This window comes from Tetrao urogallus, assembly GCF_951394365.1.
Source record: "Tetrao urogallus genome assembly, chromosome: 1".
Classification (NCBI taxonomy): Eukaryota; Metazoa; Chordata; class Aves; order Galliformes; family Phasianidae; genus Tetrao; species Tetrao urogallus.
The window spans coordinates 3,933,958-3,951,425 of NC_136813.1; the positions used below are offsets into that span (position 1 = coordinate 3,933,958).

Here is a 17,468-nt window from a genome sequence, read left to right on the forward strand (position 1 = left end):
AACAGATGCACAGGACAATGTTTTTGTACCGTGGCAGTGACGAGGCCTTGCCTGCAGATGAGCTATGCAATTAATATGTTTCAGGCCTGTATGCAGTAAGGTGGAAGTAATTACACCAGAGAGGTTTGCCATGGACACCTTAGATCCATTCAGGCCCTCAAGTGTTGGAGTTTAGCTACTCACATAACAGCATTTTCAGGGCAATACATTTAGTTAACTTGGAAAATTGAAAGGCCATTTTTGGCTGAGGCATAGAGATCAGCGAGAGTTAAAGCAGATCAGGGGAGATTTAGACTGGCTGGAGGAAAAAGCTTTTTACAATAGGGGTAGTAAGTCGCTGGAACAGCTTGCCTGGAGAGGTGGTGGATGCCCTGTCCTTGGAGACACTCAAACTGGACAGGGCTCTGAGCACCTGAAGGAGCTGTAGGTGTCCCTGTTCATCGCAGGGGAGTTGGATTAGATGGCCTTCACAAGTTCCTTCTAACTCAAATGATTCTGTGTTTTATGATAAATAGCAATGGGCTCTTGAATGTGGAAGCCATGCTACAGAATCATAGAATCATTAAGTTTGGAAAAGACCTCTAAAATCTTCTAGTCCAGCCATCAGTCCATCCCACTGTGCCCACCAACCGTGTCCCTCAGTGCCATTTCTACCCCTTTCAGAGATGGTGACTCCACCACCTCTGCACCTCCCTGGGCAGCCTGCTCCAATGTCTCACCACTCTTTCTGAGGTGAAATGTTTCTTAATATCCAACCTGAACCTCCCCTGGCACAACTTAAGGCCATTAAATCTTGACCTTTTGCTGTTACACGGGACGTGTACAGAGCAATAAGGTCTCCCCTCAGCCTTTTCCTCTCCAAACTGAACCATCCCAGTTCCCTCAGCCATATGACCATGGCACCTCAGACCAGACAACAAACGTGCTGTTGAATTCTACCAATGCAAGACTGAAAGTGCTTTGTAGAGTGTTTGCAATAGTTTATATGCTTTAGGGTCACAAAAGCTACTCTGACCTCCCTGTCAGACTGCTATATACAAGCTGTTCATTTTTCCCCCAGAACTGGATTAAAGCCTGTCTTTTAGAAAGATATCTCGTATTTCAAAGACATCTGATTACAGTCAGTCTACCACTTCCTCCGGTAAGCCATTCAGATGTTTAATTACTGCTAGAAAACTGCATCTTATTTCAAGGTTGAATTTGTCTAACTCCCATATCTCACAACTGAATGTTTTTTTTTGCCTTTGCAAGGTAACCAATATCCTTCTGCACTGCATGATCAGATGCCTTTTTCATGTGCAAGTCTTGCCACGCAAAGCAACAAGCTACTCAAACCCCACTTCTGAACAGCTGAACAAGACTAAAGTTCTTGTTTATTTTCCAGCTGCTGGATTTAGATTTTTCAGTGATTTCACATGGGACCATCAAACTGGACATGAAACAACTGAGGCAGCAATATTGGTAGAGAAGAGATAGCAATTCCCTACTTTTGTGCTGGTTTTTGTTGCACTTTCTTTTTTCTTTTTTTTTAAATTCTAAGGTTCACAGTAGCCTTTTAGCAACAGCGAACAGCATTGCACTGAGAACTCATGTTGAGACAATTATCCCTGGGACCTCTAAATCCTTCTCTGAGCCTTTGCTGTTCAAGAGTCACCCAACCCATAAGGATTGCATGCTTGCTTTGCTCCCAGGGGAATTACCTTGCATTCTGCTGCCTTAAGATTCTGTTGGATTGTGATCGTGTAGTGATGTCAGATCACTCCGTATCAAAACTATCTGGGTATGTATTTATCACCATACCAAGCATGATTTGGTGATATACGGTGACACAAAGATTTTATGAGGAAAGATTTAAACTGTACTTGACAATGCTGAATGGGGTTGGATGCAACAAGCAATTCCAAGGAGCCACTCTAGAAGCAGATTCAACCACAGATACCATTCATTAAACAAATGAATTCAGAGATCTGTTACTGTGCCAGATTTTAACCCATTCTGTGTTCTTTTGCATTTCCATCTGAAACAAATCTTTACATCTTGGAGATGTTTTCAGCATGTTCCTTACTGGTGTTGCAGACAGCTGTTCCATCTCATGTCCTCAAACACCTCCTTTTCTTATCTTCCCCATATCAGATTTTTGCCCTGTATTCTTAAAAGTCAGAGTGCACAGACAGAGAGGAATGCATTCTGACTGTCTACCACCAGCTCACATCAATTTCTTTCCGCCTGCAGAGGATGGGCCCAGGTTTGATATTCAGGAGAGTGCAGTTTTTCTGTCATTGCTATCCTGGCTTTTTTTTAAAACACTCTGACTGGAGCAACTGGGGCAGCTAAGTGAGATCATGACAACGGATCTGAATGCTGACCTTATTCAGAACGAGTTTCATAAGTCTCTCAGTGTCACAACAGTCTTCTAAAAATACTCACCTGGATGCCAAACTTAAGATGACCTACAATTATGTGGCTTTCAGACATTGCATGTGGCCCATCACTTTCTGAATACCCTACCCTTCATGACGTTTCAAGAGCCACCTAAAACAATTAGGCAGTTTTTAAAATCTGGAGCTGCTGGGGTTGGTGTGGAGAGTCAGGGCTGTGTCTCATGGAAGATTCAGGTGCATTGGAGGAAAGTGCCTCATGCTCTTTGGTATCCATCACTCAATGAGTTAATGGTTCCAAGCCAAAAAAAAAAAAGCACAAACCCAAACCACTGACAAACTAAAGCTATTCCACATGTGTTATGAATCATAGAATGGCTTGGGTTGAAAAGATCATCTAGTTTCAATCCCCCTGCCCAGAGCCACATCCAGCCTGGCACTGAATGCCTCCAGGAACGGGGCATCCACATCCTCCTTGGGCAACCTGTTCCAGTGTGTCACCACCCTCTGGGTGAAAAAATTCCTCCTAAGATCTAAATTAAACATTCCCTGTCTCAGTTTAAAACCATTCCCCCTTGTTCTGTCACTATCCACCCTCACAAACAGCCGTTCTCCCTCCTGTTTATCCGCTCCCTTCAAGTACTGGAAGGCTGCAATGAGGTCTCCTTGGAACCTTCTCTTCTCCAAACTAAACAAGCCCAGTTCCCTCAACCTTTTCTCACAGCAGAGCTGCTCCAGCCCTCTGCTCATCTCAGTGCCCTCCTCTGGACCTGCTCCAAGAGCTCCACGTCCTTCCTGTGCTGGGGCCCCAGGCCTGGATGCAGCGCTGCAGATGGGGCCTCACAAGAGCCGATAGAGGGGGACGATCACCTCCCTCTCCTGCTGGCCACTCTCTTTTAATGCAGGCAAGCACCACATCTCCCAGGAGGCTGGCTGCATGGGACATGAAGGAGGGCGTAGGCAGAGGAATAACTAAAGCAGTTTTATGACTATCTTTCTTGCATGTAAGCCCTCACGTCCAGACTTTCTGGCTTCCCCTAAAGCCTCCTTTGCTGGGAGTGGATTAAGAGCCAAGGACACAAAACCAGCCATTAACTGATAGGAGAAAGTGTGCCCGTTGAGCTCCACTGCTCATTGGGAGATGCAGGTATTCTGGCTTACCTCTGAAGTACGTGACATATTCCAGAAGAAAAACTAATTGCCATGGTCACAGCCACTATAAGCCTGAAAAATAAGCACTCTCTGGCAGCAAGGGGCCACCACCCCTGTGTTCCATGGACTGCTGCTGCACTTGCTGGCTGCAAAGTGCTCACAAATCCCACAGGAGTCTGGGTTCCAAGTCCCTCAACCACCATCATGCAGTGCCAACAAAGCCTCAAGGAGCAGAATTTCACACAGAAGCAAAGGACTGGTTTTGAGAGACTGCTTTTGCAGTAAACAAGATCAGCTGAGAGCTAATAAAATTTCAAATTAGCTGTGACTTTTCATGGCCCCACAATTGTGTTGGCTGATTTAATGGGCAGCGTCTTAGCTCACTGAGATTGAATAATGGAGCATTTCTACAGAGTTATGGATGCTGCAACAAAAATCTGTCATGCTAACATCAACAACAGAATGCAAATAACTTTCATCTGGGAGTGTTATTATGTTTTTAAGCCGGCTCTGACAGGTGCTGCATGTCAAGTGTCAGGATAGAACAGGAGGGCCACACGTAGGGACAGACCTGCTGGTACATAGGGCATACATGACAAATTCAAGTATTGCTTCTGCTGAAGAGAATGAGAGTTTTTGCCACTGACTGCAGTGGGAAGAGCTCATTGAGAAGCTGTGCTAGGTGAAGCAAGACTAGAAAGAAAAGAACAGTAAAAATATGTTGCCTTTCAGCAATATTTTCACTGCCACTGAAAGCATAAGATGCTCTGATTGCACGTAACTGTGGCTCTCACCTCATCTGCTTCTTGCCTTCCACTCTTCTTCCTGTATCATTCACCAGACAACAGTATCACCTTCAATAGGGACACTGTCACCCTGTGATGCTTTTGGATGCATTAATAGGAGAGTTTGTATGGGGAGGGTTTAAAATGAAGGCATTTAGATGTAGAAGTAACATAATGTGTTATCCTCACCCTTAAGCAAATCAAATTTTACCCTTCCCAGCATCAGTTGTTCAGACTCTCCCCAAACACAGACTAAAGGAACGTCTCAGTATTTCTGCAGAAAACACAAGTTATTGTTCATGTGAATGCATGGGTTCAGGACAGCTTACAAAAGTAATGGTGTTCTGCCCTGAGCTGAGGACTGACACTTAATTTACTTCTCCTGGATCTGGGGAATTAATAACTTTTCCTCTTAGGCTTTGCAGAGAACAATTTTACCTATTCAACAGAAGAGGTGTAGCTTTTGGGCTCACTGTGAGGAAGGAAAAGGAAACACAAAACAAATGTGAGGAACAATAGCAATGTCTCTGTGATCATGTTAGATATTACTGTTCTCTTAGCTCCTCTGTTTTGATTTTGCTTGAATAAGATTCTCACTGTCTGAATCCTAACTAAATTAGACTTCTGGCTCCCTGGGAAAGGAATTGCTCTAACATCTTTCCCTAATATTTGCAGGTTCAAAATTGTATAGTCATATGTAATAGCAATCATGTATTTGTACTGCAGCCCTCTTTGGGCTTCAGTGTAGAAACAGAGCCCTGCAGTGCCAGGCACTACAGAAAACAGAAGGGTAATGCAGAAAGTCCATCCTAATCCAGCACTATGTTCTTGTTTAAAGAACATCTGAAACAAACAGAAGGGAATGGAGCGGAAGGAGGAAATGACAGAAAACACGATAATCACTACTAGCTGACCATAAACCAGGCCTATAATAATGTGGTTAGAGTCTACAAGTTTGCAGAATCTCCCAAATCAGCACTGCTGTGTTACTGCAGCTGGCTTCATGGGATTTCCCTTCGCTAGACAGACTTTTAGCGTGGAATCACAGAACCATAGCGCATCCTGAGTTGGAAGGGGACCCTTGGCCCCACACAGCACTGCCCAAACCCAAATCCAGTGTCTGAGAGTCCCAACACTCCCTGAGCTCTGCCAGTTTAGGGCTGTGCCCACTGCCATGGGCAGCCTGTTCCAATGCCCACCACCCTCTGGGGCACAGCCTTTTCCTCACACTCCCCTGACAGAGCTCCAAAAGCAACACAGAAACCAAGCAATTTACGTTTGCAGTGGAATTCCATAAGGTGCTGGAGGCATGCGAGAGCCCTTCCAAGCAGAGGCGATTGGCTTTTAGACGGTGCAGAAAGCAGAGATTGCTTAATGTGATCAATAGCAATGCTGTACCTGAAGCTGAGTCCTTCAGGAGCCAACATACCTCTGAAAAAAGGGGCTCTGAGGTTAGGAAAAAAAGCAGAACGAGCAATGTGTTCACACCCCCAGCAGATGGGACACTCTTAGCTGAGATCTCTTTGCACCATGGTCTCTCACATTTCTGGAAAGTACTGTAAGTGTTAAGCCAATGCTGAGAAGTTCATCCTAATATATTCTGCTGACTGATTCCACAGCAGTTCAAGAAATCACCTTGGCATACCTTGGAAAGTAGCCTCAGATCACTCAGATAGAGTGATGGTTTTCCTGTCCTCATCAAAAGGAAAGCAGCCATGCATTCTATGCACCCATGACAGTATGTGACCTGACACAGTGAAGAGCAAACCCTGAGGTTTCTAAGGAGAATGTCTGCCCCAGAGGGGAGGCAACAGTTTGCCTCAAGTGCTGAAGCAGGTCTGGCAGAGCTTTTTTGAGCTTCTTTCAGAATAGCTGCCCATGCTCTTTTGAGTTTATTGCAGAAGGACCTTGCAAAATGCACACTCGTGCCTGTCTTTTCTGAAAACGCGTCACGTCAGTTTTTGTTACATCTTGTATACCAGCAGGGCTTCCTTCCCATCTGTAATTTGCTTCACCTCAGCAGAAAATGAAACATTTATTTTGGAAAAGTGGACATTTTCAATGTTTCTGGATCTATTATCCAAAGGAATTTCATTAAGGAACAGTTACAAGGAGTAGGAACTCTCCCAAGCCGTCAAGGCAAGCCACAGCCACTGCTAGACATTCACTTCACAGCACATCATCCATGCTAACAGCACTGTGTGCTTCTGGATGCTGCAGTGCCCAGCTTCACACCGCTCTCCTGACAGCCCCAGTGCTAACAGCCAGCAGCAGGTGATACACAAGTGTTACCATCCAATAGAGGATCAGCGAGCTGCTGAAACCTGCAAATGTGAACGTGTCACGTTGTTCCCTTATTTGAGAAAAGGCTGATTAACAGTCATCATAAAATACAGGAAGAGAAGCTAGGTGATACCAACTAACCAATCTCTTTCTCATCTTTTTAGATGCAGTTCCTCCAAGATGACCCTGTTGTTTGATTGGATCTATCAGTGATGGTAAATGTTAATTTACCGTGGCTGTTTTCCCAGGTGCGTTCAGATCTCAACACTTCCCTCTGTAAATGTAGCTCACACATTAATGCATCATTTTTTATGGTTTTGAGGAAGCAGACAGTTCCCATAGCATGCCCAGGGGATGATCCTCTTGTGCTATAAAAGCCTCGCTGGCATGAAGTAAAGGTTCATAACAGTGTGCAAAAGAAAAAAGAAATCTGAAAGCATCCCATCACCTTGTCTGCAGCTCATGCATTTACATATATAAAGATTTGCGTTCTGGGGTTCTCTTGGATGCTATTCAATTCCCTCTATAACCCTGCCACTGCCTTCAGGTGTAACCCTACAACTGGCAGAGAGCAGTGCAGGCTCCTGCCAGCTCTCTAACACATTATTTGGCATGTGGAGGACAGATGGTGGGCGCATGGGTGTTAAGAAGGCCAACGCGCAGCGCCAACATTTCTCTTGCCAAAAAATCTGAAATGTTTCCATCCCAAAGCATTATGCAAGTCTCCACCTTACTACAAGCACAACCTGATCCTCGTGTGGGGCAAGCAAAGCACGAAGCACTACTCTGCAGAGTTACATGAATGGACTGTGATGCTGTAAAACGGATTTGAGACATATCAGAGAACTCACTGCTGGTAATTCAAGTGTGGCTATGGCAGAATTATATAGTTCCTGAAATGCGTGGCAGCAATGGGTACTACTCAAGGCAGTACAGAAAGGCAAAAATACCACATGCAGTGTCTGGGTTGCTCTGACTTGGGTTTGAACACAATTGTTAGGAGGATGGAGGTAAGGAAAGCGTAAGAGCTGTTCCCCCCTTGAACTCTTAGCACCTGGTGGAGAACAGAACGAAACCTGCTAAGGCCAAACAGGGCCACGTGTACATTGGAACCCTGTGTTTGTGCTCAGCTGAATGCACTGCACGTAGTCATCAAGAATAAGAACTGAGGGGTACAAGCTTCACAACTGCAGTTCTTGCAGAAGAAGAGAATAGGAGGTTTCTGGGAGCCAGAAAGAATGGATGCAGCCAGATCAACTTAGGGAGAAAGGTCCAGGTCTGTCCAGATCTGGAGTCCCCAGTACAAGAAAGACAGGAAGCTGTTGGAGAGGGTCCAGAGGAGAGCCACAAAGAGGATCAGGGGACTGGAGCACCTCTGCTACGAAGACAGGCTGAGGGAGCTGGGCTCGTTCAGCCTGGAGAAAAGAAGGCTGCGGGGTGACCTCATTGCAGCCTTTCAGTACCTAAAGGGAGCCTACAAACAGGAGGGGAACCAGCTCTTTGGAAGGGTAAATAACTGCAGGACAAGGGAAAATGGTTTGAAGTTGAGGAAGGGAAAATTTAGGTTGGATGTCAGGGCGAAATTCTTTACTATAAGAGTGGTGAGGTGCTGGAACAGCTGCCCAGAGAGGCTGTGGATGCCCCGTCCCTAGAGGTGTTCAGTGCCAGATTGCATGGGGCCCTGGGCAGCCTGGTCTGGTATTAAATGTGGAGGTTGGTGGCCCTGCATGTGGCAGGCGGGTTGGAGATTCACGATCCTTGAGTTCCCTTCCAACCCTGGCCATTCTGTGATTCTGAGAACCATTAGGCTCTAAGCCCTCAAACAACGCTACCTTTGTGAATCTCCCACTCTCATGGTTTAGGCATGGTGGCGTGTATCCAGACAATGAAACTGTGAATTGGGCAATTCTCTGAGTATGGAGAGAGTCACACTGATGATTTCTGTGGAACAAAGATGGTTAAGATAGCTTTACTGCTTGTGGATATATCTACAAGTTAGTGAATAATAACCTCTCGTCTTTCCCTCTGTTGCTCTATATACTCCATTTCTGAAGCAGGACTCTACAAGTGCAATGAATTCTATCCTATAGCATGTTGGCCTCTTCTCAACACTGAGTCAAATGCCGTTAACTCCACTTCCAAGACTTGTCACAGGAGTTAATATCCGCAGTCTTTTAAAGCTTCAAACTTTCTACTCTTCAAGTACATGACAGGGCCCTCTGTGTGGGCTTACCTTCAGGACCACTGCTCTCAGGACTATCTACTGAGAGCCTGCAGCCATGAATAGAGGCTATTTCCTGCCAAAGAGAGGCAAGAAGCCCATCTTAAGGAAACATCTCTTATTTGTTGCAATACAGGTAGAACCTTCTGAGGTCAAATGTTGAAAATCCAAGTCTTTTCCACAGACTGTTAAAGCTCTGTCACCGCACTGCTTTCCCTTGACTGGTACTGGATGATTGCCTGCTCTCTGTTACTTGCCACAACTCCTTTCAAGCTGATGGACTTCATGTTTAGAAGTGTAAATAAAGTAGGCCTGGGTGTGAAACCTAAGTGTCAGTTTTGAGAAATGACACTTGAGCGTGGAGAGGGAAGTGCTCTCCCAGATGCCTTGTTTTAACCTGACCAGAGATTACATTTCACTGAGTTTCTCTCTGAGTGACTTCTGCTTTGCTTGTTATTGTTTATCTGAACAGCCTCCAGATTTAAGAGGCCAGCACGCCCTGTAATTTGGTACCCATCTCCCTCAGGGTATGATTAGGCTGGGATGTGATGAAAAAGATTCTGACTTCAGCTCCCATTATCCTGAGGTATTTCCTGCTGCAGGGATCCTGATTAGCAGACACACGATACCACAACGTGGGACCAGCTTCCGATGAGCTCAGGCAGAGCGAAAGACCCTTAATGTGAATGGCCTCACATTGCTCTTCTGAAAAACCACCGTGCTCTTTGCCCTCAAGTGACTGTTTTTAGTGGAAAATGACTTGAAGGGCAGCGTTCATCAAGCAAAAGTAGGCGATGTCTGAAACAACTCAGAGAGATGATGCTGTAAACCTATTTCTCTCCACTGGTAGCATGCGTGGCGACCAGTTTGGATGTCTGACTTCTAAAGCTGCATGAAATCTACCATTTCCATTGCCTGCCTGCACGTGCACACAAAGGTAAGTTCAGCAATAGCCCTAAAACTCTTTGCGGGGAACAGCCAAATAAAACGCCCTACTCCAGCCCAAAGCAAGTGTCACTTGAGATATTGTGTCAGGACCTCCAAAAAGGGAAAAGCCTCTTTTGTGAGCTTATGCCCTCACTGCCTGCTCTTACAAGAGGCTGCACAGCCTGCATCTTTTCAGTGCTCTGGAAAACAGTGTGATCTCTTTGGTCACAAAGTGTTTGCAATGAATACAGACTCAATTCTACTCCCGAAACACAGGGGCATGCTGTCACTGGATTGCCTTGGGATAGCTGAGAAACCCAAAGGCAGCTGTCACACATGAAACACGTATATGTGCTGCTCAGGAGGTCTAAGCTGTTGTGAAAAAAAAAGCTAGAAGCTAACTGAGGTACTCCAGGATGACTCATGACATCAGGCAGCAGACATTAAGTTGGAACATGAGAAATTCTAATTACTTATTACGAGGGCAATGCTTACTAGGAGAGTGATCATATACTGGGGCAAATTGCCCTAACAGGTGGAACCTCCATCCTTGGAGTTGTTCAAGAATTGACTGGACACAGCCCTGAGCATCTAGACCTTTTCTGACCACGGGCTTGATACAGGTATCTGCTGGAGGTCCCTTCCAACCTAAATTATTCTGTGTTTATCAGATATCTCCCGCTCTCTTGCTATACTGAGGTCAGCATGGCAGCTGGGACACAGGTCCAGAATCAGCCTTCCTTCCCCACTCCAGGTAAACCTATTCAAATCCCTGTACTGAACAAGGAACTTGAGCTTCCAAGCAGAAATTCCTCACCACTACTGATCTCAGGAGTTGAAGTTCTAGATTTCAACCCACAAATGATCCACAAAAATCTATAAAGATCAGATCAAGAAGGTGAATGCATCCTCTTGGTCTTGGCCTGGTCTAGTATTAAATGTAGAGGGTTGTGGCCCTGCTTGTGGCAGGGGGGCTGGAGCTTGATGGTCCTTGAGGTCCCTTCTAACCCAATCCATTCTATGATTCTATGATTCTATGATTCTATGATTCTATGATTCTATGATTCTATGATTCTATGATTCTATGATTCTATGATTCTTTTCCACTTTCCAGATGACAGGAATAGCAGTAGCAAAATAAAAGCAAACAGCATAGTGTGTTACATGGTTATCTGTAAACTACTATGTACAGTGTCCATGTACAAGAGATTTTTTTAGCATACCAAGGGCAAGGTCAACACTCATTTACGGGCTCTGACAAACGCAGAAGCTGTTGCAAGACAGTAAGTCAGAACCTGTTAGTTGCTTTGCTCCAGCTGTGTATGCCCATGTTTCACACAGGCTCACCAAATGCAGATTAGCAGCTGAAGTGCACTAACTTGTAAACATTTTGATGCCTTTTGTCTTTCCCACACTTGTTGGTGACACCACAAACACCCTGAACCAGGAGATATGAGGAGACAGTGTTTCACCAACGTGAGTCTGGTTATACTCTTTTTGATGTTATACAGATGTGGTCTTGTCTGTTAGCCTGGATTACTCTGTTGCTTATTTTTTTCCAGGGAAACTAGGGTTGCCCATAGCTCTATTTGCCATATTTTTACACATCTGACGTAGTGAACTTTACTGTTGCCTTGAGAATTCTGTACATAGGGGAGTATGGTGAAACTCAGTTCCATGTGAGGCAAGGAGAGACTTCTGTGTCACTGTGTATGTTCTTTATATGGTTCTCCAATTTTTTTCTTTCTTTTCCAAAGGGATAATTTGGTCCATTTGCCATGCCAGATGTGCAGAAGTATTTTAAATATTCAATCAAAATCCCAGTTGCTGTGAAGCAGATAATCACAGTCTTGGCTGCCTATTTTTTTTTTTTTTTTAACTGTACTGTTCTTATGAATATGATAAAAAAGAAACTTGCAAAATACAATCTCTGCTTCACAGTCTGGGTCCTGGTCCAGGCTTGTGGTTTACAAAGCCTTTTGCTGAGTGACAACAAAACAAATTATGCGGCCTCCCTTATGCCTTAAATTTAATATCTCATCTCCTGCCCTCTAATTCAAACCTTCACACGGCACCAGGGTTTCCTTTGTAATGAGATAACTCTGAATATTAAGTTTGCATTACGCAGGGCTATTATTCACATGCCTGACATCACTACATATGGAACTGTAATCAATAAAACATGGTTTGAGAGGGATTGGATGGCTTGTGGGCATGGGGATCAGTCACTGAAGCCTCTCAGTTACTGCAAAACATTCATCCTGAGACAGTAGTGACCTACCGAGGTGCCCTGATGAAAACCTCAGGCAGCGAGGCCAAAGTTGGAGCAGCTGGGGACATGTGCTCTCTGAGATGGGGGGTTAATAAGCCTTCCTCTTCAGGCCTGGCACCCCAAGTCCACTTGAATGTTTGGATCGGACTCTACTCAGGCTGAGCCAGCCCAGCAGACCTCACAGACATGTCACACACGCTCAGGTCCTACCTCCATCGTTGTCCTTCCCGTCGCCGCACGCTGTCTCCATGGACGTATCGCAGCCCGCTCCTCTCCAGCCCAGCTGGCAGACGCAGTGCCAGCCGTTCATGTCCAGAGTGCATCTGCCGTTCCCATTGCACAAGCCAGGGCATCCCTCTGCAAGGCAAACAGCCACACGTTCAGACATACCACAGAGGGAGAGAAATGTAGCCCGGAAAAGGGCTGGTAACCTGCCACTTCCCTTTGCTTTCGGCTCAGTTCTCCACTCCCACTTGATGTCTTCTTATTGTCTCAGTTTAGAGTTCCCCAGTGCACAGCCTCACTGATGGCACTGACTGAATAGTGAATTTGGGGAAACACTGTGATTTTCCTGCTCCGTTGTTTGCAAAACCCACCCTTCCACCTGAGTATCTCAAAGCTTTTACTTTATAAGACCAAGATTTAGGGATACCTAAGTTACATGTGGGGTTAAAGTTCCTAACGCTCCACATGATAAAACAGTTTTCAGCCTGAATAATACCACATTCAAAACCAGAATGAAAAGGAAGGCACTTTATACATTAGCAAATATTTGGAGAACACACAATTTCTGTATTATAGTCATTCTGAGAGGGGTTCATCTGACCCTGTTATAACTGCCCTACAACTCAGCAGCAGAGGAACCTTCCCTATAGTGGAAGCTCTTCATGTAGATTTGGTCCCTACACTGAAACATGCTCTGGAAATGCCTGTTTGTCTCTGCTGACTAAAAAGAGACTCCAGCAGAAGCAGACGTTCCTATAACAGGTGATTAAACTCAGGGGGAGGGGGGGTTAAGCCCTATGCTTCCTGCCTGCTCACTAGGGTTTGATTTTCGCATCCGACGGCCACCTGCTGAGATTTCCATCCTTTATTTTTTGGGGGGAAAATAGCAGAGTAATTTCCCCAGTAAGCAGCCATGTGTGGGAGGCTGTTTAGCCTACACAGTTCTGGGGGCTTTTCACCTGCAGAGCTCAAATATCTTTTGTGGGTAGCAGCCAGAAACGCTAGCTGCATTTTACAGATTAGGGAAATGAAGCACTGAAGTGACTGTCGAGGTCACCCAGCAGGACTGATTAAAGCAGGAACACAACTGAGGCCTCCTGAGCTCGTACATATGAAATCCCTTCACGTAGTTCGAGTTCCTTCAAGCTCTCAGCTTTGCATGATGGGTTTGCTTGTGGAACTACGGAAGTGATGCACATATCCTGTCCCAAAGGACACGGTGGTGAAGAGCACTGAAAGATGTGCGTTGTGGTAACACTCGATCAACCCCATCACTGCATTAATGGCAGGCTGTCTGAGGAAATGCTTGAGTGTCCCATGCTGGAGAAATACAGGTGCCTCTTCACTAACAAATTGTTTACATCTTTGCTAAATTAGCTTTTCTAACAGGTTACAGATTAACAAAGGCCAAGTGGAATAAGGAACAAAGTGGGTAGGGAAAAGTCCTTCAAATGGATCTTAAATTTTGCATTTGCAAACATATCTGAAGGATTTCTAACCTTTTGAAATGTGTACTGTATGCGTGTGAGGTGGGGCACGCAAATTGTAGTGAGCATGCTTATGCTTCATTATTTGTACATTAAATTAGTATTTATATACTACAGATGAGCTATTGATAAGCATGGCTACTGGAAGTTCTCTATTTTAATGCTGTGCCTTCAATTACTTACAACAGTGCCAAATTTTTAAGCATTTAATGTGATTTTTTTCCATGCTAGAGCTAATTTATTAGTTTGTTTCCTTTACTCCCTTCCAGTACAAACTACAAGCATTCAGCTGTTTTGGAAAATGAGAGGAAGAATCTCATTACTCGTTAAAAGGACTTGCTGAAGTTATGTAGGTAGGTAGGTAATCTTACTTTGGAGCAGATAAATTCCATTTGGATAGGCCCATCCTGACAGTTGGGATATGCCATTTTCCCCCTCTTTATAAATCAGATTAAATGTGTCTAGACAAAAAGCCTCAGGAGAAAGCTGACGAAATCACTTTCTGTGTGTTCTGCATCACTTCAGTAGTTGGCAGCTCAATTCTGCAATGACAATATTGCATCACCATTGAGCACACTTTGTGATTTACTGCTCTGCTGCAACAGCTAGACTCTTCATAACCTATCCCAAAAATTCTTTTCTATCTCTTGCTGCTGCAGAGACCAAGCAGGACACTCCTTGAAAAGGCTGGTAGTGTTGTCTTCGACAGGAGTGAAGTGAGTCTAAGAGAATTGGGCAGTGAGAGCTTGAAGAGACCACTCTAAAAGTATGAGAGGAGAAAGGTTGGATAGCACCCGACTTTTAACTCAACAAGTCTTCAGAGATGGAAGAAGATGGGTTTCAGAAATTCTTTCCTGAAGCTAAATACAATAGAATTGTGAGGTCATACAGGAGTAGATCCAAGTGCTGGAAATAGTTTAAGTTAGGGCTACAATGAAAATTCAGATTAAATTCATTTTAACTTCTTTAAGTATATTTTCCATTGCTTAATTTTTGGAAGGAAAATATCAAAAGAAAGAATCATAGAATCATCGAATCATTAAGGTTGGAAAAGATCTCAAAGTTTATCTAGTCCAACTGTCCACCTATCACCAATGCTGCCCACTAAGCTATGTTTCTTAGTACCAAAATCTAACCTTAGTAGACAAAAAAATACTGTGCTGACTGCTTCTTGTGAGACTGAAAAAACCCCAAATATATTATCTTCAGATATCTCTCATGTGACAAGTGTCCAGCAGGTATTGGTAAAAAATACACAATTACATAAATGAGGAGTTAACACTGGACTACTGAATGTCCTCCACTTTCTCACTTTCCACATAGGGTAAAGAGAGCGGCAGAAAAGGTCTGATATAATTATTATAGAGACACCTCCTGCCTCTGAGGAAATGAGAGAGTTTGATTTGTACACTCTAGAATAGCAAAGGCTGAAAACATTACGATTGTTTTCCACAAATTCATGAAACAGATAAACAGTGAGAAGGAAAACAGCTATTTAAGCTAAAGAGAATAATGCTGGCATAAGAACAAATAGGCCTAAACCATGCATGAATAATTTCTGTCTGGAAATTAGAAAGGGGAAAGCAAAACAACCACATTTGTCAGGATGAAAGGAATAAAGTTTTGGAATAGCCTCCCAGAGGGATGATTAAGGCAAAGAAGCCTCACTGATATATATATGGAGCTTGGTACATATATATAAAATTCTGTAAGACAGGGTTGCCCTCGTCCATGTGTGAGATGGGTTTTGGGCTGTTTGAATGGAGTTCCATGATTTCCTGCTGAACTTCTTCAAGTGGACTCTCAGAAATTACATCAATCATTGCAGAAGGCAAACAGAGGGAAAACACCATTCAGGAGAGGAAAGAAAGAAGAGAGTATCTCATAAGATAATGTCTTCACAAACTGTCCACTCATCCTCCTTGACTGTTAAGGGAATCTGGAGTCACTAGTTGAGATACAAGCTGCAGGTACCTACTGTGGGATGACTCCTTCAGTAAGGCCATTACACACGGCATTGCCATCTTCCCAGGCTAGAGAGCAGTTTGCCTCCTCTCGTCAGTAAGAGAGACAACTCCAGTTCCTAACAGGAAAAATCTCTTCCAAGGAGTCAGAGATAGCAATTTCCCAATGAACTGGCCTCCTCGTCACAGCTCCATGAATATGAAAGTTACAGCAAAGTATCAGTGCTGTGAAGACTAAGTTGTATCTGTTCCTATGTGGTAATATGGTAGGAGAACAGTTAGTTTTCATAAGTAATGATGAAGGAAATCATTAATAGAAAACAACACAATTTAACGGTGCTGTCAGAGGACTCCTAGGGTCAGCAAGTTAGAAATTAATATCAATATGCAGGTCAACATATCTAGCAGAATGGACTTAGAAAGTATTACTATTTCTGAACAGTTCTGCTGCGTACAAACTTGACCATCACTACCGCTACTGAGGTAGAACATAGAATCCTCGGTGCTCTTCAAAGCACTTGTAGAAAAGGTTACACAAATTAAGCTTACCCGTTTCACCTGTGCCGGGTAATAAGGGAAAAAGACCACTGTATCTCCAAAGTGCTTCTGAACATCAACACAGAAAGCTCAACCTTCCCAGATTTGTAGCACCATGGAGGGGAGTTGGATGAGATGAACTTTTAGGGTCCCTTCCAACTCAAATGATTCTGTGACTGTGATAATCTTGAAGCTCTGATTTCTCATAGCTAGAGTCACTAATGATCCTGTACTCCTGTTGGTGTCTCTTAACTGTATTTGGGTGACTAAGATAATTAAATACATGAATAGGGCTTTCTGAGGGGGAAGAAGCCTTTTATGTGACTTGCTAACTGAAGCACATGAAAGTACTGCTGATACTGTGAGACACTCACAAAGACATCAGGTCTGCCATGCAAGAGAAAATACGGAGCAGGGAAGCATTACAGAAAGTGGACAAATTTTGAACTAGCCAAGAAAAACGTGTCAAAGGAGACAGTCACCACAGTAAGAAGTGATGGTGCCAATTCTAAGATTAAGATTGGTGGTAAAAACAGTTAAAGCTTTCTCTAATTAGTACAATTTAAAAACAATGCCTAATGGCAATTTTTTTTTTCATGTTAAGGCTCATTGCCACTTGAAATTGGACTTAAAAGATATAAGACTTTCCTACTTCTGATCTTAAAGTGTTGATAGACAACAATTTTATTTCTTTTGTCAGTCCTCTCTCACCAGTAATAAAGGGTTCTTAATGGATATTCTAGCAAGTCTCAACAGAGTAGTGGCTCTGAAATGAGTGGGATCTGGCTGAATGGAACACGCGAAGATGCAAACACCTGCTCCTTTGAGAGAACAAACCTCAGTATGGTATCTTCAGTATTTGGACTAGGAGTTTATGGTTGGAATAGGTGATCTTAGAGGTCTCCTCCAACCTTAACGATTTTATGATTCCAAATTCTGTGGAACTGAAGGGGATGAGTGAAACATCAAGGGATCTCTACAGATTATGAAAACCTATTTAAGTGTTCTAAAAACACACAACTCCTGAGCTGGTGGGTATCAAGAAACCTTTCATCAGGTGGCTCCTGAAAGATGAAGAATAAGAAGTGACTTGCCAGAGCTCCCACTGTTTCCAGCTGCAGAACTGGAGGAACCGACCTTGAGTTCTCACTGCTTCTCAGAACGAAGAAGTGACTTTGCACTCATCCCTGAATGCAGACGAAGGCAGCTGTTCGAAATCTTTATCTTTCAGAGTAGC

The 17,468-nt window shown here is 43.9% G+C and overlaps 1 protein-coding gene across 1 annotated transcript in view; it reads right to left on the reverse strand.

Moving 5' to 3' along the window:
- TENM4 (teneurin transmembrane protein 4) overlaps nt 1-17,468 on the reverse strand; it is a gene marked incomplete at both ends in the record, with an annotated part of 343,507 nt that overhangs the window by 98,824 nt on the left and 227,215 nt on the right. The window contains 1 exon segment of the mRNA XM_079539492.1: nt 12,229-12,375. Coding sequence (XP_079395618.1) covers nt 12,229-12,375 — 147 coding nt within the window.